General features: G+C 40.5%; 2 protein-coding genes and 1 long non-coding RNA gene across 8 annotated transcripts in view; 1 reads left to right on the top strand and 2 right to left on the bottom strand.

Moving 5' to 3' along the window:
• Positions 1–174, top strand: part of srpx2 (sushi-repeat containing protein X-linked 2) — a 27,988-nt gene extending 27,814 nt beyond the window's left edge. For all 3 annotated transcript variants that reach the window (XM_061899946.1, XM_061899947.1, XM_061899945.1), the window contains one exon: positions 1–174. This exon is cut by the window's left edge and continues 168 nt beyond it. In XM_061899946.1, the coding sequence (XP_061755930.1) occupies positions 1–13 (13 nt within the window). In that variant the 3' untranslated portion in view covers positions 14–174.
• A 2,558-nt stretch (positions 175–2,732) lies between these two features.
• Positions 2,733–23,937, bottom strand: part of sytl4 (synaptotagmin-like 4) — a 40,594-nt gene continuing 19,389 nt past the window's right edge. For 3 of the 4 annotated variants that reach the window (XM_061899942.1, XM_061899943.1, XM_061899941.1), the window contains exons 10-20: positions 19,938–20,028; positions 19,778–19,872; positions 18,747–18,824; positions 18,432–18,610; positions 15,344–15,446; positions 14,989–15,150; positions 10,320–10,376; positions 8,920–9,025; positions 8,743–8,854; positions 8,464–8,672; positions 2,733–3,409 (exon numbers count right to left, since the gene is read on the bottom strand). In XM_061899942.1, the coding sequence (XP_061755926.1) occupies positions 3,261–3,409; positions 8,464–8,672; positions 8,743–8,854; positions 8,920–9,025; positions 10,320–10,376; positions 14,989–15,150; positions 15,344–15,446; positions 18,432–18,610; positions 18,747–18,824; positions 19,778–19,872; positions 19,938–20,028 (1,341 nt within the window). In that variant the 3' untranslated portion in view covers positions 2,733–3,260. The remainder of the gene's footprint in view (positions 3,410–8,463; positions 8,673–8,742; positions 8,855–8,919; positions 9,026–10,319; positions 10,377–14,988; positions 15,151–15,343; positions 15,447–18,431; positions 18,611–18,746; positions 18,825–19,777; positions 19,873–19,937; positions 20,029–23,937) is intronic. The other variant, XM_061899944.1, reaches the window with a different exon arrangement.
• On the bottom strand, positions 5,217–7,391 carry LOC133552634 (uncharacterized). Its single transcript, XR_009806733.1, has 2 exons — positions 7,152–7,391; positions 5,217–7,067 (listed from the first exon to the last, which is right to left on the bottom strand). It is a non-coding gene; the product is annotated as an uncharacterized LOC133552634 (long non-coding RNA).

Here is a 23,937-nt window from a genome sequence, read left to right as displayed (position 1 = left end):
CCTCTGTGACTAAGTCCAGAGAGTGAGCACGCCAGGATGGAGCCTACTCCAGTGCTTTCTGCAGCCACAACACACAAGTATGTCCTTCTTCAAATGAAAAATAAAAGAGTACAAGTGCCAAATGTCAGATGCCTTCACTTTGTCACTTGAATAAAGAATCTGTTTCAAAATGAATTCTTAAGTGATCCTACATTTGCTGTGATCAGGCTGCCATCTTGAGGACAGTATATGTCAATTATGTCAATGACCATGAATATGTTTGTAAGTGTTAGCGGCACAGCATTTACTCGTATGACCCAATGTAAAGAACCTTTCCCACTCACGGCACAAAAAAATGCAAGTGACACAAAAAGTCAACACACATAGTCACACACTACACAAGCTGTGTCCAAGAATATGTTCTTAAGTGTTAGCGGCACAGCATTTACTAGTATGACCCAATCCAAAGAACTTTGGCACAAAAAGAGTGCAAGTGACACCAAAAGTCAACACACATAGTCACACACTACACAAGCTGTGTCCAAGAATATGTTCTTAAGTGTTAGCGGCACAGCGTTTACTAGTATGACCCAATCCAAAGAACTTTGGCACAAAAAGAGTGCAAGTGACACAAAAAGTCAACACACATAGTCACACACTACACAAGCTGTGTCCAAGAATATGTTCTTAAGTGTTAGCGGCACAGCGTTTACTAGTATGACCCAATCCAAAGAACTTTGGCACAAAAAGAGTGCAAGTGACACAAAAAGTCAACACACATAGTCACACACTACACAAGCTGTGTCCAAGAATATGTTCTTAAGTGTTAGCGGCACAGCGTTTACTAGTATGACCCAATCCAAAGAACTTTGGCACAAAAAGAGTGCATGTGACACCAAAAGTCAACACACATAGTCACACACTACACAAGCTGTGTCCAAGAATATGTTCTTAAGTGTTAGCGGCACAGCGTTTACTAGTATGACCCAATCCAAAGAACTTTGGCACAAAAAGAGTGCAAGTGACACAAAAAGTCAACACACATAGTCACACACTACACAAGCTGTGTCCAAGAATATGTTCTTAAGTGTTAGCGGCACAGCGTTTACTAGTATGACCCAATCCAAAGAACTTTGGCACAAAAAGAGTGCAAGTGACACCAAAAGTCAACACACATAGTCACACACTACACAAGCTGTGTCCAAGAATATGTTCTTAAGTGTTAGCAGCACAGCATTTACTAGTATGACCCAATCCAAAGTCAACACACATAGTCACACACTACACAAGCTGTGTCCAAGAATATGTTCTTAAGTGTTAGCGGCACAGCATTTACTAGTATGACCCAATCCAAAGTCAACACACATAGTCACACACTACACAAGCTGTGTCCAAGAATATGTTCTTAAGTGTTAGCGGCACAGCGTTTACTAGTATGATGAAAGGGGATGCAAAACAATAAAAGTGCAATACGTTTTCATAACAGAGTCACTCTTGCCTGGTTTCTCTTGTTGTATTCTTATTTTACAGTTATATTTTTATTCCCATTGTTGCTTTTTATTTTTTATTCTTATTGTAATATGTTCCTATTATGTTTCCATTTATGCCCCCATTATTTACTTTTTTAAATTGATCTCAACTCTGTACACTGCTGCTGGCATTTTAATTTTCCTGAAGGAATCAATAAAGTTTTATCTTATCCATCTATAACACAAAATGCTCACTCAACTTTGTGGGTAATATAAAAAAAAGTCCAAGCACCATAAATGAAATCTTAATGACAGCCATTTAAATGCATTGGAAAGCATGAAATACAAAACAGTCTCCACACTTCTCCATGTTGGTCGCATTTTAGCTGCTTGATATTTCTGATTGATGACAAAACTTGAAGTTGTCACAGAAGTCAACAAGGTAGGAGTCAAACTTTCACATACTCTTAGTATCCAATTATATAAATATACATCCATTATATTAATGCAGCACTATTTCAACCTTCATCAAACATTTCCAGAACTTTTAGGACGATACATGGACTTACAACTAGTTGATAGACACCTGTGTCATGACCTGAGGGGTCTGTATGGATCTTAGTGACTTTGAGGAGGGGGCAGGAACCCAGCACAGAACCCTGCTGATTGGCTTTACAACATCCCCGTAGGTTAAAAAGACAGAAGTTGCTGCAAACGCCTGCGTGCTGCCAGAAAACTAAAAGCAGAGATGAACGCCTGCGTGCAATTACTGCTATCCATGACAACCAAAGAAACAAAAAGTTTTGTCCCAGAGACAAAAGAAAAAGGGAGCCTACCCGAATAAAAGGACAGTCAAGGATCAACATTGTCCTGGCTCAAAGATGGGGAATTTCAGAGCGATGCTGCCTTGGCTCTTGTGATACGCAAATGCTAATGTTGGCTATCGGAAAGAAATGGCCACCAGTTCCCCACTACTTCATTCAAAGAAACTCTCCCACAAGTCTTCCTTTCTTGGCATCATGTTTGTAGCACACTCCAAGCATCGCCATTAGAGGTTAATATTTGTGTCGCATCATTGGAAGTGTGCTCTTCTTCTGCCAAAACACGACTGCTGGGGTCCACTGGCGCCGACAAAAATCAACCAAAAGTTCTCAAGTGGGGTTTTAATATATGTACACAAATACATGTATATTTATTGTTACTTTATATGGCTTTTGCCCCTCCCTCCCAAGTCAAAACGTTTGGACACCAATGACTTAATGGCTATAAAATAATCCAAGGAAATAGTTTGTCTGGTTAATATTTATTGGCTGAACAGGATCAAGGCACCTTTGAGGTAAACAAACGCATTCAAATCTCATTTTCATGATGTAATATTGGCAAAGCGGCAATGGCTAGAGCAAATATTTCAATCAGCACAATTTATTTAGTGTTTGATAACAAATTTAACACATGTCATCCATCCATTTTCTACCGTTTGTCCCTCTCGGGTCGCGGGCTAGCAGGAGCCTTACCCTAGCTGCATTCAAGCGGAAGGTTAGATACACCCAGGACAAGAAATGCGGGGTAGAGCCAGGATCAGGAAGGCAGGTACACCCTGGACAAGGAAAGTGGAGTCAAGGAAGGTGGGGGAGCCCCTGGACAAGGAATTTCTGCAGGTATAAAAAAGTGCCAGCATCCAAATATAAATCCTGAGTTGAGTATTGATTGGTACATTTCTTCAGCTGTGAGTTCTGTCATGGCACTGGGGGAACTACATACAATCTTATTGTTTCTGACTTTTGCCGCCCTTTACATCCAGACGAGGCGTCCTTATTTGCCCTTCTTCTGTCCCATGGAGGCGCGCAAGGGAAGACTGCCCTCTGCCCAGGAGTCGGGGTACTGCATCATTTTCTGCCACAGACTGACTTCTTCCCCAACGGAATCCATTTCCAGCAGGTTGCTGCCAATAAGGACGGTGCCTGCAGTGGGCGGGAGGGCACACACGCTTACTTTGTCACTCCTGCTTCAGGGAAGGAACATCCCTCAATAGTGTGCTGCTCCTAATCCAGCATTGATGCTGAAAAGTAGACCCTCTCAATGTCAAAAAATAGTTTAAAAGGGTTTTCAGTAAGCCCTAACACACTAATGTGTGTTTGTAATGAGCATGTGCGACAGATCCAAGTGTGTGTAACCCTGTACTGTACTGTATTGTGTGTGTAACCCTGTACTGTATTGTGTGTAATAACCCTGTACTGTATTGTGTGTAACCCTGTACTGTATTGTGTGTAATAACTCTGTACTGTATTGTGTGTGTAACCCTGTACTGTACTGTATTGTGTGTAACCCTGTACTGTATTGTGTGTAATAACTCTGTACTGTATTGTGTGTGTAACCCTGTACTGTATTGTGTGTGTAACCCTGTACTGTATTGTGTGTAACCCTGTACTGTATTGTGTGTAATAACTCTACTGTATTGTGTGTAACCCTGTACTGTATTGTGTGTGTAACCCTGTACTGCATTGTGTGTGTAACCCTGTACTGTATTGTGTGTGTAACCCTGTACTGTATTGTGTGTGTAACCCTGTACTGTATTGGTCACACGTAAGAGATGTGACAGAAGGACAATATGGACACCAGAAACAGTGACTGGACAGACTAAATTGTTCTATTTATGTATGTATGTATGTAAGTATGTATGTGTGTGTGTGTGTGTATGTATGTATGTGAGTATGTATGTAAGTATGTATGTATGTGTGTGTGTGTGTGTATGTATGTAAGTATGTATGTATGTATGTATGTATGTAAGTATGTGTGTATGTATGTATGTATGTATGTATCTAAGTATGTAAGTATGTATGTAAGTATGTGTGTATGTAAGTATGTATGTAAGTATGTGTGTATGTATGTAAGTATGTATGTATGTAAGTATGTATGTATCTAAGTATGTATGTAAGTATGTATGTAAGTATGTATCTAAGTATGTATGTATGTGTGTGTGTGTGTGTATGTATGTATGTATGTATGTATGTATGTGTGTATGTATGTAAGTATGTGTGTATGTATGTGTGTGTATGTATGTATGTATGTATGTATGTAAGTAAGTATGTATGTTCCAGTTCCATTCACACATTTAAAAAACACTTTGACCAATGTCTTGAAAAAAGATATCACTTTTGAATCAACATTGTAGTTAATACTATGATTAATGTTAATTAAAAACTAAACATGAGATATAAATAATAATAGAAGTACGATTGTTTGTATATATAATTAGTGCAAAGGTTTAATATGTAAACAGGGATATTTCACATGCCTGTACTGTGTATAAAATTGAACTACGTTCATGTTGTTTATAATGTTGTTTATAATGTGTATTTATAATAAGTTGTGCAAAGGACATTTTATAATTTTCGGAAGTTTATTTTGTACTTGAAATTGTTTATAGGGTTAGGAGCAATAAGTGTTTAACTTCAGCCTAAACCCTTTTGGTCTGCAAATTTTTTTATTTTAAATAAATGATAAATGGGTTGTACTTGTATAGCGCTTTTCTACCTTTCAAGGTACTCAAAGCGCTTTGACACTACTTCCACATTTACCCATTCACACACACATTCACACACTGATGGAGGGAGCTGCCATGCAAGGCGCCAACCAGCACCCATCAGGAGCAAGGGTGAAGTGTCTTGCTTAGGACACAACGGACGTGACGAGGTTGGTACTAGGTGGGATTTGAACCAGGGACCCTCGGGTTGCGCACGGCCACTCTCCCACTGCGCCGCGCCGTCCCAATCTATGAATGTACAACTGTTTGTTTGCTTTGTTGACCATTGACCGAAGAACAATAAACACTATAATCATTATTATGTATGTATGTATGCAGTCCTGGTCAAAAGTGTAGGTACACTTGTAAAGAACATGATGTCAGAGCTGTCTTGACTTTCCAATCATTTCTACAACTCTTATTTTTTTGCGATGTAGTGATTGGAGCACATACTTGTTGCTCACAAAAAACATTCATGAAGTTTGCTTGTTTTATGAATTTATTATGACTCTACTGAAAATGTGAGCAATCAAAAGTATACATACAGCAATGTTCATATTTGCTTCCATGTCCCTTGGCAAGTTTACCTGCAATAAGGTGGTTTTGGTAGCCATCCACAAGCTTCTGCTTACATTTTTCACCACAAAATTGCTGCAGTTCAGCTAAATGTGTTGGACTTGTTTCTTCAGCATTGTCCACACCTTTAAGTCAGGACTTTGTGAAGGCCATTCGAAAACCTTCATTCTAGTCTGATTTAGCCATTCCTTGACCACTTTTGAGGTGTATTTGGGGTCTTTGTCCTGTTGGAACACCCAACTGTGCCCAAGACCCAACCTCCCCCCTGATGATTTTAGCTTGTCCTGAACAATTTGGAGCTAATCCTCCTTTTTCATTGTCCCATTTAAAGCAGCAGTTCCATTGGCTGCAAAACAGGCCCTGAGCATAATACTACCACCACCATGCTTGACAGTAGGCATGGTGTTCCTGGGATTAAATGCCTCACCATTTCTCCTCCAAACATATTGCTGGGTATTGTGGCCAAACAAACTAAAGTTTAGTTTCATTTGACCACAGAATTTTCCTCCAGAAGGTGTTATCTTTGTCCATGTGATCAGCAGCAAAGTTTAGAGGAGCCTTTAGGTGTGGCTTCTGGAGCAAGGGCTTCCTTTTTGCATGGTAGCCTCTCAGTCCATGGCCATGCTTGACTGTGGACACTGACACCTGTGTTCCAGCAGCTTCCAATTCATTGCAGACCTGCTTTTTGCTGCTTCTTTCCTGACTCTTGATCATCCTCACCAATTTTCTCTCAGTGGCAGGTGATAGCTTGCATTTTCTTCCTGATCATGGCAGTGACAAAACTGTGCCATGCACTTTATACTTATAAACAAGTGTCTGCACAGTTGCTCTTGGGACCTTAAACTGCTTTGAAATGGCTCCAAGTGACTTTCCTGACTTGTTCAAGTCAATGATTCCTTTTTCCAGATCTGTGCCGAGTTCCTTTGACTTTCTCGTTGTGGCGTTTGTAAGCCAGTCTAATGACTGCATCACATGAGCCACATTTAAATGGGCTCAGAGAAGTCAACAATCACAATCACATGAAGCTACTTTCATTTGATTGTAACATTTCCACATCACCAAAATTGATCATGTATGTGCTGTATGTATACTTTTGACCCAGCAGATGTGTTCACATTTTAGTAGAGCCATAATTCATCAAAGAAGCAAACTTCATGAATTTTTTGTGAGCAACAAGTATGTGCTCCAATCACTACATCACAAAAAAATAGGAGGTGTAGAAATGATTAACGCTAGTTGCGCAGACCAGTCTTTGTCCGCTTTTCCTCCAGTCTGGTAGTATATACTACTACATGTAGTATTGGCTACATATACTACATGTAGTACTGGCTACATATACTACATGTAGTATTGACTACATGAAAGTCACCTTGCCATAAGTCCGACTTCAACACAAGTTCCATCAATAGTTTGTAAATATGATGTCTGCTGGATTTGTACTCTAGAACTATTCAAGGAGTGGCCCATGTCAAATGTGGCCCGGGATTTAGACAAACTAATGATCCACAAGGGAAATTGACCTTTACCAGAGCTGAGGCGTACTCCTCCAAGGAACTCATTGATCTAGAGACACACATACTAGGTTAGATTACTCAGTGTTTGACCTTTGCCAGAGCTGAGGTGTACTCCTCCAAGGAACTCATTGATCTAGAGACACATACTAGGTTAGATTACTCAGTGTTTGACGTTTGCCAGAGCTGAGGTGTACTCCTCCAAGGAACTCATTGATCTAGAGACACATACTAGGTTAGATTACTCAGTGTTTGACGTTTGCCAGAGTTGAGGTGTACTCCTCTAAGGAACTCATTGATCTAGAGACACATACCATCTTAGATTACTCAGTGTTTGACCTTTGCCAGAGCTGAGGCGTACTCCTCCAAGGAATTAATTGATCTAGAGACACATACTATCTTAGATTACTCAGTGTTTGACCTTTGCCAGAGTTGAGGCGTACTCCTCCAAGGAACTCATTGATCTAGAGACACATACTAGGTTAGATTACTCAGTGTTTGACCTTTGCCAGAGCTGAGGTGTACTCCTCCAAGGAACTCATTGATCTAGAGACACATACCATCTTAGATTACTCAGTGTTTGACCTTTGCCAGAGCTGAGGTGTACTCCTCCAAGGAACTCATTGATCTAGAGACACATACCAGGTTAGATTACTCAGTGTTTGACCTTTACCAGAGCTGAGGCGTACTCCTCCAAGGAACTCATTGATCTAGAGACACATACTAGGTTAGATTACTCAGTGTTTGACGTTTGCCAGAGCTGAGGTGTACTCCTCCAAGGAACTCATTGATCTAGAGACACATACCATCTTAGATTACTCAGTGTTTGACCTTTGCCAGAGCTGAGGTGTACTCCTCCAAGGAACTCATTGATCTAGAGACACATACTAGGTTAAATTACTCAGTGTTTGACCTTTGCCAGAGCTGAGGTGTACTCCTCCAAGGAACTCATTGATCTAGAGACACATACCATCTTAGATTACTCAGTGTTTGACCTTTGCCAGAGCTGAGGTGTACTCCTCCAAGGAACTCATTGATCTAGAGACACATACTAGCTTAGATTACTCAGCGTTTGACCTTTGCCAGAGCTGAGCCGTACTCCTCCAAGGAACTCATTGATCTAGAGACACATACTAGGTTAGATTACTCAGTGTTTGACCTTTGCCAGAGCTGAGGTGTACTCCTCCAAGGAACTCATTGATCTAGAGACACATACTAGCTTAGATTACTCAGCGTTTGACCTTTGCCAGAGTTGAGGCGTACTCCTCCAAGGAACACATTGATCTAGAGACACATACTAGCTTAGATTACTCAGTGTTTGACCTTTGCCAGAGCTGAGGTGTACTCATCCAAGGAACTCATTGATCTAGAGACACATACTATCTTAGATTACTCAGTGTTTGACCTTTGCCAGAGCTGAGGCGTACTCCTCCAAGGAACTCATTGCTCAGCATGGGCTCTCGGTCCCACACCGTCAGTTCCAGACACATGGTCTTCAGCTGCTCCAGCGCCAGGTCCTTGTACACAAAAGTGTGGCCGTAGTGGGGGTTCAGGTTCCTTTTCACCACTGGTGTCTTTCTCTTGGTGGTCTTCGACTTAGAAGGGAACAAGTACCTGCAGCGGCACCAAAAAAGGAGTTCAACAAGGAAGCTCTCCCAGGATGACGGCTTCACATCTGGCTCACCCTTTTACAAAGCTATCTGATGTGCCGCCGCCTCCTTTCATGGCCATCAGGTTCCTTGCCTCTTTAATTAGGATATGCAGCTCGCCGCCTTCCACAGCCACTGTCTTCTTGCCTAACCAGGAGACAGACAGACATTTAGTCTTCACGCCTTACAATCACTTCCTCACATAGCCTTACCTTTCATTTTCTCCCTGACTGGCGCTTTAGGTGTGACATACTTCAAGGAAATGACCAGTTCTCCTTTAAATTGGCTAAAGACGGAGGCTGGTACAGAGCAGGGAGCCTTCAAGTGAAACAAATCATTATATATTACAACATACATTTATTATTAATGGCCCCAATAAGGTAGTCATGACTGTCAAGGCAGATGAGTACCACTAAGCATCCATCACCCTACAAAAAAGGCTAATTTCAATATTGTACAACTGTACTTAGTGTTAATATAAAGAGGCCCTCCATCCCCATGTTTATCCAGGTTTGTAGTGCTTCAATTCTTTTTACACTTGTATGACACAGCAACACGGCCTACCATTCCACTTCCTAATACACCCCGCCCACTTTAGGGCTGGACCACTTGCTTATACACCCCGCCCACTTTAGGGCTGGACCACTTCCTTATACACCCCGCCCACTTTAGGGCTGGACCACTTCCTAATACACCCCGCCCATTTTGCGGCTGGACTATTAGAAGTATTTATTGGACCAGGAAAATGTTTGAAAAAAAAACCTGGATATTAATTAGTCATGAATAAAGCACAAGTAAAATAATAAGAAAAATAATACATTTAAATAATAAAATAACAAAAACATTCAGTTTTTCCATTTCAATTGCTTTAATTCAGGTTTTTTTTTTTTTTTTTACATTTTACACTACTTTTACCACCATACAGTGTGTTTTTGTGTAAAACTAAATTTAATAAAACATTTTTTAATTAAATGCAAAAACTCTCACATTTGTTGGTGCAATACAAAGTTGACCAGTATTTTGCATCAAAGCATAATTGTGCAAAGTGTACTTTTTTTTTTAAAACATTAGAATTTGTTAGCACAGTCAGAACGGATGATACTTTTTGTTGAGTCCAGATTGATATTGATATTGATATGACTAGACATGCTAACTAGCGCTGTGTCAAATAAAAAGTAGTAACCATAAACTTCTAGTAGATGTGTATTTTTGACACTCATTCACGCTTCATCTGTTTCACTGTTACAAGCGCCGGAATTTGCGCGTACGTCGTGTGGCTAATTCATCTTCTTTTCACGATGATTTCTTTATTCGTGAGACGCCATGATGGAAATAAAAAAAAAATTAAATGAATTGTCCAGCCCGAGCCCAAGTCACAGCTGAGTAGTTGTATTCATACAGCACTTCACTTCTTTTTACACTTGTACAGCAGTTGTGAATTCTTAGACACTACTTGTAACGACAAAACCTTTCATTATATCGGACAACGGAGCATAACAGACGATTCCTTTTTACGAAACTCCTAACGTGACAAAATCATGTTTTTCCTAAATAATTGCTGGTCGATGGCAGAGAAAAGGAGGATCAAATATTTCTTAGCTTCAGTGATCACCATTGTGGGAGAATGGTTGTTGCGTCTCTCCATGTCATGGGACTCGCTCGGCACCACCTGTTGGTTTGCATGTATAAGTCTCCACCCACACACTAAATATAACACCACCTGTTGGCTTGCATGTATATGTCTCCACACCCACACACTAAATATAACACCACCTGTTGGCTTGCATGTATAAGTCTCCACCCACACACTAAATATAACACCACCTGTTGGCTTGCATGTATAAGTCTCCACACCCACACACTAAATATAACACCACCTGTTGGCTTGCATGTATAAGTCTCCACACCCACACACTAAATATAACACCACCTGTTGGTTTGCATGTATAAGTCTCCACACCCACACACTAAATATAACACCACCTGTTGGTTTGCATGTATAAGTCTCCACACCCACACACTAAATATAACACCACCTGTTAGTTTGCATGTATAAGTCTCCACACCCACACACTAAATATAACACCACCTGTTAGTTTGCATGTATAAGTCTCCACACCCACACACTAAATATAACACCACCTGTTGGTTTGCATGTATAAGTCTCCACACCCACACACTAAATATAACACCACCTGTTGGTTTGCATGTATAAGTCTTCACCCACACACTAAATATAACACCACCTGTTGGCTTGCATGTATAAGTCTCCACACCCACACACTAAATATAACACCACCTGTTGGCTTGCATGTATAAGTCTCCACACCCACACACTAAATATAACACCACCTGTTGGCTTGCATGTATAAGTCTCCACACCCACACACTAAATATAACACCACCTGTTGGCTTGCATGTATAAGTCTCCACACCCACACACTAAATATAACACCACCTGTTGGCTTGCATGTATAAGTCTCCACACCCACACACTAAATATAACACCACCTGTTGGCTTGCATGTATAAGTCTCCACACCCACACACTAAATATAACACCACCTGTTGGTTTGCATGTATAAGTCTCCACACCCACACACTAAATATAACACCACCTGTTGGTTTGCATGTATAAGTCTCCACACCCACACACTAAATATAACACCACCTGTTAGTTTGCATGTATAAGTCTCCACACCCACACACTAAATATAACACCACCTGTTAGTTTGCATGTATAAGTCTCCACACCCACACACTAAATATAACACCACCTGTTGGTTTGCATGTATAAGTCTCCACCCACACACTAAATATAACACCACCTGTTGGCTTGCATGTATAAGTCTCCACCCACACACTAAATATAACACCACCTGTTGGTTTGCATGTATAAGTCTCCACACCCACACACTAAATATAACACCACCTGTTGGCTTGCATGTATAAGTCTCCACACCCACACACTAAATATAACACCACCTGTTGGTTTGCATGTATAAGTCTCCACACCCACACACTAAATATAACACCACCTGTTGGTTTGCATGTATAAGTCTCCACACCCACACACTAAATATAACACCACCTGTTAGTTTGCATGTATAAGTCTCCACACCCACACACTAAATATAACACCACCTGTTAGTTTGCATGTATAAGTCTCCACACCCACACACTAAATATAACACCACCTGTTGGTTTGCATGTATAAGTCTCCACACCCACACACTAAATATAACACCACCTGTTGGTTTGCATGTATAAGTCTCCACCCACACACTAAATATAACACCACCTGTCGGTTTGCATGTATAAGTCTCCACACCCACACACTAAATATAACACCACCTGTTGGCTTGCATGTATAAGTCTCCAGACCCACACACTAAATATAACTTCACCTGTTGGTTTGCATGTATAAGTCTCCACACCCACACACTAAATATAACACCACCTGTTGATTTGCATGTATAAGTCTCCACACCCACACATTAAATATAACACCACCTGTCAGTTTGCATGTATAAGTCTCCACACCCACACACTAAATATAACACCACCTGTTGGTTTGCATGTATAAGTCTCCACCCACACACTAAATATAACACCACCTGTTAGTTTGCATGTATAAGTCTCCACACCCACACACTAAATATAACACCACCTGTTGGTTTGCATGTATAAGTCTCCACACCCACACACTAAATATAACACCACCTGTTGGTTTGCATGTATAAGTCTCCACCACCTGTTGGTTTGCATGTATAAGTCTCCACACCCACACACTAAATATAACACCACCAGTTGGTTTGCATGTATAAGTCTCCACACCCACACACTAAATATAACACCACCTGTTGGTTTGCATGTATAAGTCTCCACACCCACACACTAAATATAACACCACCTGTTGGTTTGCATGTATAAGTTCCCATACCCACACACTAAATATAACACCACCTGTTGGTTTGCATGTATAAGTCTCCATCCACACACTAAATATAACACCACCTGTTAGTTTGCATGTATAAGTCTCCACACCCACACCCTAAATATAACACCACCTGTTGGTTTGCATGTATAAGTCTCCACCCACACACTAAATATAACACCACCTGTTGGTTTGCATGTATAATTCTCCACACCCACACACTAAATATAACACCACCTGTTGGTTTGCATGTATAAGTCTCCACACCCACACACTAAATATAACACCACCTGTTGGTTTGCATGTATAAGACTCCACCCACACACTAAATATAACACCACCTGTTGGTTTGCATGTATAAGTCTCCACACCCACACACTAAATATAACACCACCTGTTGGTTTGCATGTATAAGTCTCCACCCACACACTAAATATAACACCACCTGTTGGTTTGCATGTATAAGTCTCCACCCACACACTAAATATAACACCACCTGTTGGTTTGCATGTATAAGTCTCCACACCCACACACTAAATATAACACCACCTGTTGGTTTGCATGTATAATTCTCCACACCCACACACTAAATATAACACCACATGTTGGTTTGCATGTATTAAGTCTCCACACCCACACACTAAATATAACACCACCTGTTGGTTTGCATGTATAAGTCTCCACACCCACACACCAAATATAACACCACCTGTTGGTTTGCATGTATAAGTCTCCACCCACACACCAAATATAACACCACCTGTTGGTTTGCATGTATAAGTCTCCACACCCACACACTAAATATAACACCACCTGTTGATTTGCATGTATAAGTCTCCACCCACACACTAAATATAACACCACCTGTTGGTTTGCATGTATAAGTCTCCACACCCACACACTAAATATAACACCACCTGTTGGTTTGCATGTATAAGTCTCCACCCACACACTAAATAAAACACCACCTGTTGGTTTGCATGTATAAGTCTCCACACCCACACACTAAATATAACACCACCTGTTGGTTTGCATGTATAATTCTCCACACCCACACACTAAATATAACACCACCTGTTGGTTTGCATGTATAATTCTCCACACCCACACACTAAATATAACACCACCTGTTAGTTTGCATGTATAAGTCTCCACACCCACACACTAAATATAACACCACCTGTTGGTTTGCATGTATAAGTCTTCACCCACACACTAAATATAACACCACCTGTATTTTCCAGAAAAAAAGACCATCTTATATTTAGGTATAATGTGACCATTTGTAGAACACTGCATCCAGAAAGTACTTTTTGACACATTTTCTTATTTTACAACCTATTTCCAAAATGGGATTCATTCATTTTTGTCCTCAAAATTCTACAGACAATACCCGAAAATGACAATGTAAAAAGGTTATACTTTTGTTTTGTGCTAAATTATTAAAGAAAAAACAAAAAAAACATTATACAGCACAATGTCACAAACTTGGCACACCCATCTTTGGACACCTTCAACCATTCCTCTTTGCAGCACCTCTCAAGCTCCATCAGGTTGGATGGGAAGGTTCTCATCCTAGATGTCTCTGTACATTGCTGCATTCATCTTTCCCTCTATCCTGACTAGTCTCCCAGTTCCTGAAGAGCATCCCCACAGCATGATGCTGCCACCACTGTAGGGATGGTATTGGCCTGGTGATGAGCGCCGCCTGGTTTCCTTCAAACATGATGCCTGACATTCACGCCAGAGACTTCAATCTTTGTCTCATCTGACCAGATCCTTTAGTTTCTCATGGTCTGAGAGTCTTTCAGGTGCATTTTGGCAAACTTTTGACTTAAGAAGTGATTTTTGTCTGGCCACTCTACCACACAGGCCTGATTGGTGGATTGTCCTTCTGGAAGGTTCTCCTCTCCACAGAGTGACCATGGTCTTGGTCACCTCCCTGACGAGACTAAGATGAATGCAGCAATGTACAGAGACCTCCTGGATGAAAACAAACACTTCCCATCCAACCTGATGGAGCTTGAGAGGTGCTGCAAAGAGGAATGGTTGAAGGTGTGCCAAGATAGGTGTGGCAAGTTTGTGGCATGGTGTTCAAAAAGACTTGAGGTGTAATTGCTGCCTAAGGTGCAGCAAGAAATGCTGTGAATACTTATCTACATTACTTAGTTGACAATTGCTATCTAAATGTCATTTTCACAATGTCATTATGGGGTGTTGTTTGTAGAATTTTGAGGACAAAAATGGATGTATTTCATTTTGGAATACGGCTGAAACATAAAATGTGAAAAAAGTCAAGTGCTGTGAATACTTTTAGTTGTGATGTACATAAGTTAATTCTGTACCCTGGTCATGAGCGCCATGCGTTGCTCCTGCGGGGAGTCCAGGTCGTAGCAGTCCAGAGCCATCTCCACCTCCCCCAGGAAAGGGTTGCGGCTCAGGCGGCCGTGGTGCCACACCGAGAGCAGCATGGACCGAGTGAACAGCTGAGATCGGCTAACGGAGTACTGAGAAGAGAGATGTTTAGGAATGGACTATTTTCCATCACCAGGCGTGTGTGGAGTGTTAAATATGTTCTTCTCAGCAGTTTGGTTCCATCAACCCGACTGTACACTGAAGTCAGGACCGGAGTCAAGACTGACAAGAGCTACTGTAATCTGCAAAGTCAACAGCCCACCTAAAGTCTCCTGAATGAGTCACCTTGAAAGTTTCATTGTAGACGGGGTCGCAGGTGTGTCTCTTGATGGTGGTCTTCCTCTTGCTCATACGGGATTTGTCAGGCAGCAGGTAACATTTCACGTAACTGAAAAAAAATCCAGAAAGAATTTGTTGACATGTGCGGCACAATAAATACAGGGGCGGCTTATGCTACGCTAACATCGCTAGAGACTTAGCATAGAGTTGGGCTGTCCCACAGATAGTTGCTTACTATCAGTAGAAGACTTGGAAACAGACAAATTCAAAGAGAAATTAAATCTGCAAGCAGCGCTGAATGGACCCTGGTACCCTGATCACAAGCCACCATCCAAACATCATGAAAGATTAGAGAAAGTGGAAGGAAGTTGTGATGTCAACACCCATGTGACCTTAGGCCTCCCATCAATTAATATCAACATCCATGTCACTTACATCATCAGTTAATATCAACACCCATGACACTTACATCGTCAGTTAATATCAACATCCATGACACTTACATCATCAGTTAATATCAACATCCATGACACATCATCAGTTAATATCAACATCCATGACACTTACATCATCAGTTAATATCAACATCCATGTCACTTACATCATCAGTTAATATCAACATCCATGTCACTTACATACCTTTAAGCCTCCCATCAATTAATATCAACATCCATGTCACTTACATACCTTTAAGCCTCCCATCAGTTAATATCAACATCCATGTCACTTACATACCTTTAAGCCTGCCATCAGTTAATATCAACATCCATGTCACTTACATACCTTTAAGCCTCCCATCAGTTAATATCAACATCCATGTCACTTACATACCTTTAGGACTCTCATCAGTTAATATCAACATCCATGTCACTTACATCATCATTTAATATCAACATCCATGTCACTTACATACCTTTAAGCCTCTCATCATTTAATATCAACATCCATGTCACTTACATCATCAGTTAATATCAACATCCATGTCACTTACATACCTTTAAGCCTCCCATCAATTAATATCAACATCCATGTCACTTACATACCTTTAAGCCTCCCATCAGTTAATATCAACATCCATGTCACTTACATACCTTTAAGCCTCCCATCAGTTAATATCAACATCCATGTCACTTACATACCTTTAGGACTCTCATCAGTTAACATCAACATCCATGTCACTTACATCATCATTTAATATCAACATCCATGTCACTTACATCATCATTTAATATCAACATCCATGTCACTTACATACCTTTAAGACTCTCATCAGTTAACATCAACATCCATGTCACTTACATACCTTTAAGCCTCCCATCAATTAATATCAACATCCATGTCACTTACATACCTTTAAGCCTCCCATCAGTTAATATCAACATCCATGTCACTTACATACCTTTAAGCCTCCCATCAGTTAATATCAACATCCATGTCACTTACATACCTTTAAGACTCATCAGTTAACATCAACATCCATGTCACTTATATCATCATTTAATATCAATATCCATGTCACTTACATACCTTTAAGCCTCCCATCAGTTAATATCAACATCCATGTCACTTACATCATCAGTTAATATCAACATCCATGTCACTTACATACCTTTAAGCCTCCCATCAGTTAATATCAACATCCATGTCACTTACATACCTTTAAGCCTCCCATCCCATCCATGTCACTTACATACCTTTAAGACTCTCATCAGTTAACATCAACATCCATGTCACTTACATCATCATTTAATATCAATATCCATGTCACTTACATCATCATTTAATATCAATATCCATGTCACTTACATACCTTTAAGACTCTCATCAGTTAACATCAACATCCATGTCACTTACATACCTTTAAGCCTCCCAACAGTTAATATCAACATCCATGTCACTTATATGCCTTTAAGCCTCTCATCATTTAATATCAACATCCATGTCACTTACATACCTTTAAGACTCCCATCAATTAATATAAACATCCATGTCACTTACATCATCATTTAATATCAACATCCATGTCACTTACATACCTTTAAGACTCTCATCAGTTAACATCAGTAGGCTAATATAGACACTTACATCATGTGTTGTCTTCATTATAACACTTATATAACACTTTTAAAGTCATTCTGATAGAAGTGTTGCGATCTGCTGCTCAGATCTTCACATGTTTGTTATTTCCATTTTTGTTTTCATTCTCAGTCTGACCCGTTTATTTCCTGTTTTGCCCATCACTCTGGTTACTCATTAGTTCACCTGCTACACTCGTACCGCACACCTGCTAATAATTATCACCCTCCTATTTAAGCTCACCTTTTCTGTTCACTCATTCTCGGATCCTAATTTGCCCACGCGCATCAGTGACGACTCTCATCATTCGTATGTATTTTCTCGCTAGCTCTCACGCCAAGCCACTTTATTGTCTAGCTTTCATGCTAAATGTTTTGTTTACTCTTTTGTGTCCTCGTACCAAGTTCTAGTTTTCCTTGTTTTATCCTAGCTTTCACGCTAGCGTCTTTTGTTTACTTTTTTCTCTTTACACCAGTATTTTTGTTCATAGACTTTTGTTATTAAATACCCTTTATCTTACCTATGCTGTGTTCTGCTTCGACGCATCCACGGGAAAACCACACCGGCATTACAATGCCGAAGAAGAGTCATCACAAGAAGGCTAATATAGACACTTACATCATGTGTTGTCTTCATTATAACACTTGTATAAGACTTTTAAAGTCATTTTGATAGTAGGCTAATATAGACACTTACATCATGTGTTGTCTTCATTATAACACTTGTATAAGGAGTTAATTTTTTTGCGGGTTCAGACCAAATGTTTTTAATTGTATTTTTTGTCCCATATGGCTTTTTTAACATTTTGGGTTGCCGACCTCCGCACTATCGAGTCGTTTCAGTTTTTTGTTTGCCAAAGCGCTGAGAAACAAGCGCTGCAAGGGGTGGAAAAGGTTCGAACAGCGGCGGTATGGAGGATAGCGTCACCATCACAACCCAAGTGTGTGAAGAAAATCAGCTGTTTTTTTCAATAAGATTGCTCAATCCTTGCACTCGTACAAGAAAATATGATATTTACGGATTGGATAGCTGGCGTATGGGATCACCACAGGCCAGCCCTTGGCACTCCTTGATGAAGACCTGCAGGCTCTGGCTGGACTCGTCATAGGTCATAGAGAAGACCACCTGGCCGCTCACCTCCACGCTGTCATGGTCTCCTGACTCACTGTAGATGCTCATCAGGCTGCCGAGTGGGCTCTGTGGATTACGTTGACCTTTTAGAAGGCAATTCCTGCTGTCCCTTAAAGTTGGACATTCAATATAGCCTAAAGGCATCAGCTCCTAAGTAATCAGTCATCAAAATGAAAACAAATGTTGAATAAAAGAGGTATACCTTTGAGCTTTCAGAACTGGAAGCCATTGAGCTTCTGTGGAAGTTAACCAAGCTGTCAATGTCTTCGTCTTCATCTTCCTGTCAAATTGGAAGAATTACAGATAAGAAACGTGTTTAGCGACACTAAAGACTTATATCCGGGGTGTCCAAAATTGTGGTCCTGGGGCCATTTGTGGCCCACAGCTAATGCTTTAATAGCCACATTCTACAATTATTATTAAAAAAACCTACACAAGAACAAACAGGTGAAATGTAGATGTTTCAATCATGATTCTAATAACAAAAACTGCCAAGTAGACAGTTTTTTCCTTTAAAACTGTCACTGCTCACAAAATAATAATTAATCAAAATCAATGTTGGTCTGATTTATTGACCTATTCAACGCTCAGATTAGTTCACATCTATATTCAATTTTGGAATACATTTTCTAGGGAAAATATAGCATATTTTGTCATATGTAAAACAAAACAGAGAATAAAACAAAAGCGTGTACATAAATAAAAAACAATAATCGACGGAAAGATCTGATGGTGATTTAAAGACTTAAGGATTGTAAGTAAAAAATACCAAAAACAAAAAAGCAACTTATTTGAAACTTTTATGAGTGGGGCCCTTTTGGATCCCCAATACTTTTAGTGGGGTATTTTTTTTCAAACTGTCAATTAAAATATAAGGAATTTAAATCAATGTTATGAATTATTGACCTATTTTTAAGGATTACACTTTGGGGAAATATTGCATATTTTGTGTTTTTGCAATAAATAAGTGGATTTTAAAAAAAATCAGGCAAAAAAAAAAAGAAAAAAGTCTCGATCAAGTTCAGGTCTAAGTGTAAATATAGGACTCATTTTTTATACATTTGTATCACTCAGACTCTTCCGGATGCGAGGGATCAGACTTGTGGAGGGCCTTAAAATGTATATCTTGAAAAATGGAAACTTTTAAAATGGCCCCAGCATGCTTTGAGTTTTCAGTATGTGACCACCAGCGGAAAAAGTTTGGACACCCCTGAGTTGAATGTTTGGACTCACGTGCATGTCTAAAGCAGGTACAGAACGGCTCCGGTTTCCAAACGGTACCTCCAACGTGTCTTTTCTGCCACGGAGATCCAGCGTGGATTGGTGTCCTGTCATCAACAAGTCCAGCATGAAGCATCGATTTTCATGTTGATCAGGACAATAAGAAACTTACCGGGAGAATTCTGAACGCGTCTGACACTCCTTTTGAAGATTTGCTCAACATCCAACGCAGGGCTCGGAGAGACCGGCTTTATTTCTGGCACCTATAGTCAAATAACAGGGCGAAGTTTCGGGAGATAATTATAAGCAATATATCCGTGTTATCCTCTCATTGTTGTGTATGGCATGCAAGTGTTGCAACGTTACTACAATTACTACAATAATACAACTTTAACATTTGACAACCAAATAATAAAAAAAGGTGACTCGGTAAAGAATCTGGGTATTATCTTCGACCCAACTCTCTCCTTTGAGTCACACATTAAAAGCGTTACTAAAACGGCCTTCTTTCATCTCCGTAATATCGCTAAAATTCGCTCCATTTTGTTCACTAAAGACGCCGAGATCATTATCCATGCGTTTGTTACGTCTCGTCTCGATTACTGTAACGTATTATTTTCGGGTCTCCCCATGTCTAGCATTAAAAGATTACAGTTGGTACAAAATGCGGCTGCTAGACTTTTGACAAGAACAAGAAAGTTTGATCACATTACACCTGTACTGGCTCACCTGCACTGGCTTCCTGTGCACTTAAGATGTGACTTTAAGGTTTTACTACTTACGTATAAAATACTACACGGTCTAGCTCCATCCTATCTTGCCGATTGTATTGTACCATATGTCCCGGCAAGAAATCTGCGTTCAAAGGACTCCGGCTTATTAGTGATTCCCAAAGCCCAAAAAAAGTCTGCGGGCTATAGAGCGTTTTCCGTTCGGGCTCCAGTACTCTGGAATGCCCTCACGGTAACAGTTCGAGATGCTACCTCAGTAGAAGCATTTAAGTCTCACCTTAAAACTCATCTGTATACTCTAGCCTTTAAATAGACCTCCTTTTTAGACCAGTTGATCTGCCGCTTCTTTTCTTTCTCCTATGTCCCCCCCTCCCTTGTGGAGGGGGTCCGGTCCGATGACCATGGATGAAGTACTGGCTGTCCAGAGTCGAGACCCAGGATGGACCGCTCGCCTGTATCGGTTGGGGACATCTCTACGCTGCTGATCCGCCTCCGCTTGAGATGGTCTCCTGTGGAGGGGACTCTCGCTGCTGTCTTGGATCCGCTTGAACTGAACTCTCGCGGCTGTGTTGGAGCCACTATGGATTGAACTTTCACAGTATCATGTTAGACCCGCTCGACATCCATTGCTTTCGGTCCCCTAGAGGGGGGGGGGTTGCCCACATCTGAGGTCCTCTCCAAGGTTTCTCATAGTCAGCATTGTCACTGGCGTCCCACTGGATGTGAATTCTCCCTGCCCACTGGGTGTGAGTTTTCCTTGCCCTTTTGTGGGTTCTTCCGAGGATGTTGTAGTCGTAATGATTTGTGCAGTCCTTTGAGACATTTGTGATTTGGGGCTATATAAATAAACATTGCAATATCACTTGCAATGAGACACAAGAGAACCAGGGCCAGGTTTGTTGGCCAGAGCAAGGAGACACATTTTGTCCAAGAGGAGACTGAGGGCAGCGTTCAGAGCTAAAACCACAGCAAGAAGGTATGCTGTGTCTTTATTTTGGCCATTTCCTACTGTGTACGCTCAGATGTTACAAGGAGCGACCAGCTGGGGTCTTGACCATCACCCACCTAGGACTGCTTTGGCCATGGACAAGCGTTACTAGCATGCGGCGGAAAAGTGACACCTAAGAATATGATACTGGTCTACTGGCGTTTTGTTCAGGAGAGAAGACACAAAAGCTAATACAAATAATAACCGAAGAAATGAACAAATTAAAAACATGATTTGACAAAAACAGACTTTGAATCTCAATAAAACTAAAATACTGACATTTGGTAACAGCATTTTACTTTTTTAAATGTTTGGGAAGCATTTTAATAAACAAAACCAGTTGTCATTTAAAAGGGAATTTGCACTTTTTGGGGGAATTTTGCCTACCGCTCAAAATCATTATGAGAGACACAAACATGTCTTTTATTTTAGAATTTTAAAACGATAAAAAAGGAAAATGTGGCCTTTGTGAGTCACTGACGTAGATTTCAAAACGCTCTATCAACGTTTTATGTACATACTTCAAGTCCGTGCATTTCCCACCTAGGCCTTCAGTGATGACCTTTCCAAAAAGCATCATTGAGGTCACCACATGACCATTGCTGAAGAAATACTGTACAGAAACACATTTAAACACTACTGTCTATTGAAACACCTCAACAGTGTACAAAACGGGTTATTTTCTGGCGCATTTAAGAATCAATAAACCCACATCAGCAATTAAAACATATCTTATGTGGGACTGTCAAAATTAAAATGGTAAAAAACATTCAACGTGAAAAAATTTAACATTTGAACTCACAAGTCGTAGCACCAATTGGACACCATATAAGCCAGTGGTAGCGCTCGTAGTCGGCTGATTGGAGTGGAAATGGTGGGCGGTTCCCTATTTCATCGCGGACATGGGCTCACAAGATGTAGTTGAAGTGAAGTCAATTATATTTATATAGCGCTTTTCTCTAGTGACTCAAACGCGCTTTACATCGTGAAAGCCAATATCTACGTTCCATTTAAAGCAGTGTGGGTGGCACTGGGAGCAGGTGGGTAAAGTGTCTTGCCCAAGGAGAAGCAGAAGCGGGAATCGAACCTGGATCCCTTAAGTTGCTGGCACGGCCGCTCTACCAACCGAGCTATAGTATTTCTGTAAATATCCTTTCTGAAAATGTCCTTGCAAATATACGTGTTGTCTTGTCTCATCATTAAAGATGCGGGTGAGGCGTGTTGGCTGACTTTTTAAAAGTTTACTCCACAGCGTGCTCATCAATAACATCTAGCTGCCGGGATAACTACATTCAACAACCTAAACATGCTCTTCACTTCTGTGGCATGCTGGGTAATGGAGTTCTTATGGTACCTAGCTCATAACATCACAATATATATCTGCCACCTAATCAACGTTTTGTTCTCCTTTGTGGATCAACACTTCCTGCTAAATTGCAACTTGTGACAGATACTCACTTTGGAGGGACAAGTGAGTATCCAATCACAGTCTGTGACAGATACTCACTTTGGAGGGACAAGTGAGTATCCAATCACAGTCTGTGACAGATACTCACTTTGGAGGGACAAGTGAGTATCCAATCACAGTCTGTGACAGATACTCACTTTGGAGGGACAAGTGAGTATCCAATCACAGTCTGGTTAACATCAGGCTACTTGAGAGACTACTGTCAACAACTTGTGATCTGATTGGCTATCGCAACTGTCTATCAACTGTGTGTGTTCTCACATTCATCCGATATCACAAGATGTGTAAATGTCACGTTCAACTTTAGGCCAGCTAGAAGGCCTTACTGACAACAACTGGTGATCTGATTGGCTATCACAAGTGTCTATCAACTGCATGCGCCTGTTAACTTACAGTGCATAAAAGCCTGCATTGCTGATTGTGAAGGCAGATTTGGTACAGCATGGCAACATAAGCTGGCTGAAATCTGATTGGATAAAAACTTTAAACTAAAAATAACAGCGGTGGAAGGAGCATAATATGACATGAAGAGAATATGAATACTTTTACATATTTAGGGAAAGTCAATTAAAAAATACTTTTATCTTTAATTATGATCATGATTTCTGGTTATGTTAGGCCAGCAGAGAAGGTCTTGCTGGACCTAACGGTGCACTACTGCTGCAAGTAATACTGCATTTAAATATGTATATATATATTTATATATATATATATTTACATTTTCTACCGCTTATTCCCTTTGGGGTCACAGGGGGTGCTGGTATATATTACATTTTGTTATGAAGGTGTCTGTTCATGTTTTTAATATATATATAAAATGCAGTAACAGACACCTTCATAACAAAATATAATATGTACAATATGTTGCAAAGAAGGAAAAGGGTGAGTGTCCTGGTTGAAATACGCTAAGGTGTTAAACCTGACCGAGAGAAGCCGCGCATGCCGAAGTTAACTCTCTGCAACGCAAGGTCATTGATAAACAAAA

Source organism: Nerophis ophidion, linkage group LG05 (assembly GCF_033978795.1).
Source record: "Nerophis ophidion isolate RoL-2023_Sa linkage group LG05, RoL_Noph_v1.0, whole genome shotgun sequence".
Classification (NCBI taxonomy): domain Eukaryota; kingdom Metazoa; phylum Chordata; class Actinopteri; order Syngnathiformes; family Syngnathidae; genus Nerophis; species Nerophis ophidion.
The sequence above is the reverse complement of the archived record's forward strand: the minus strand, read 5'-3'. Positions and strand labels throughout refer to the sequence as shown.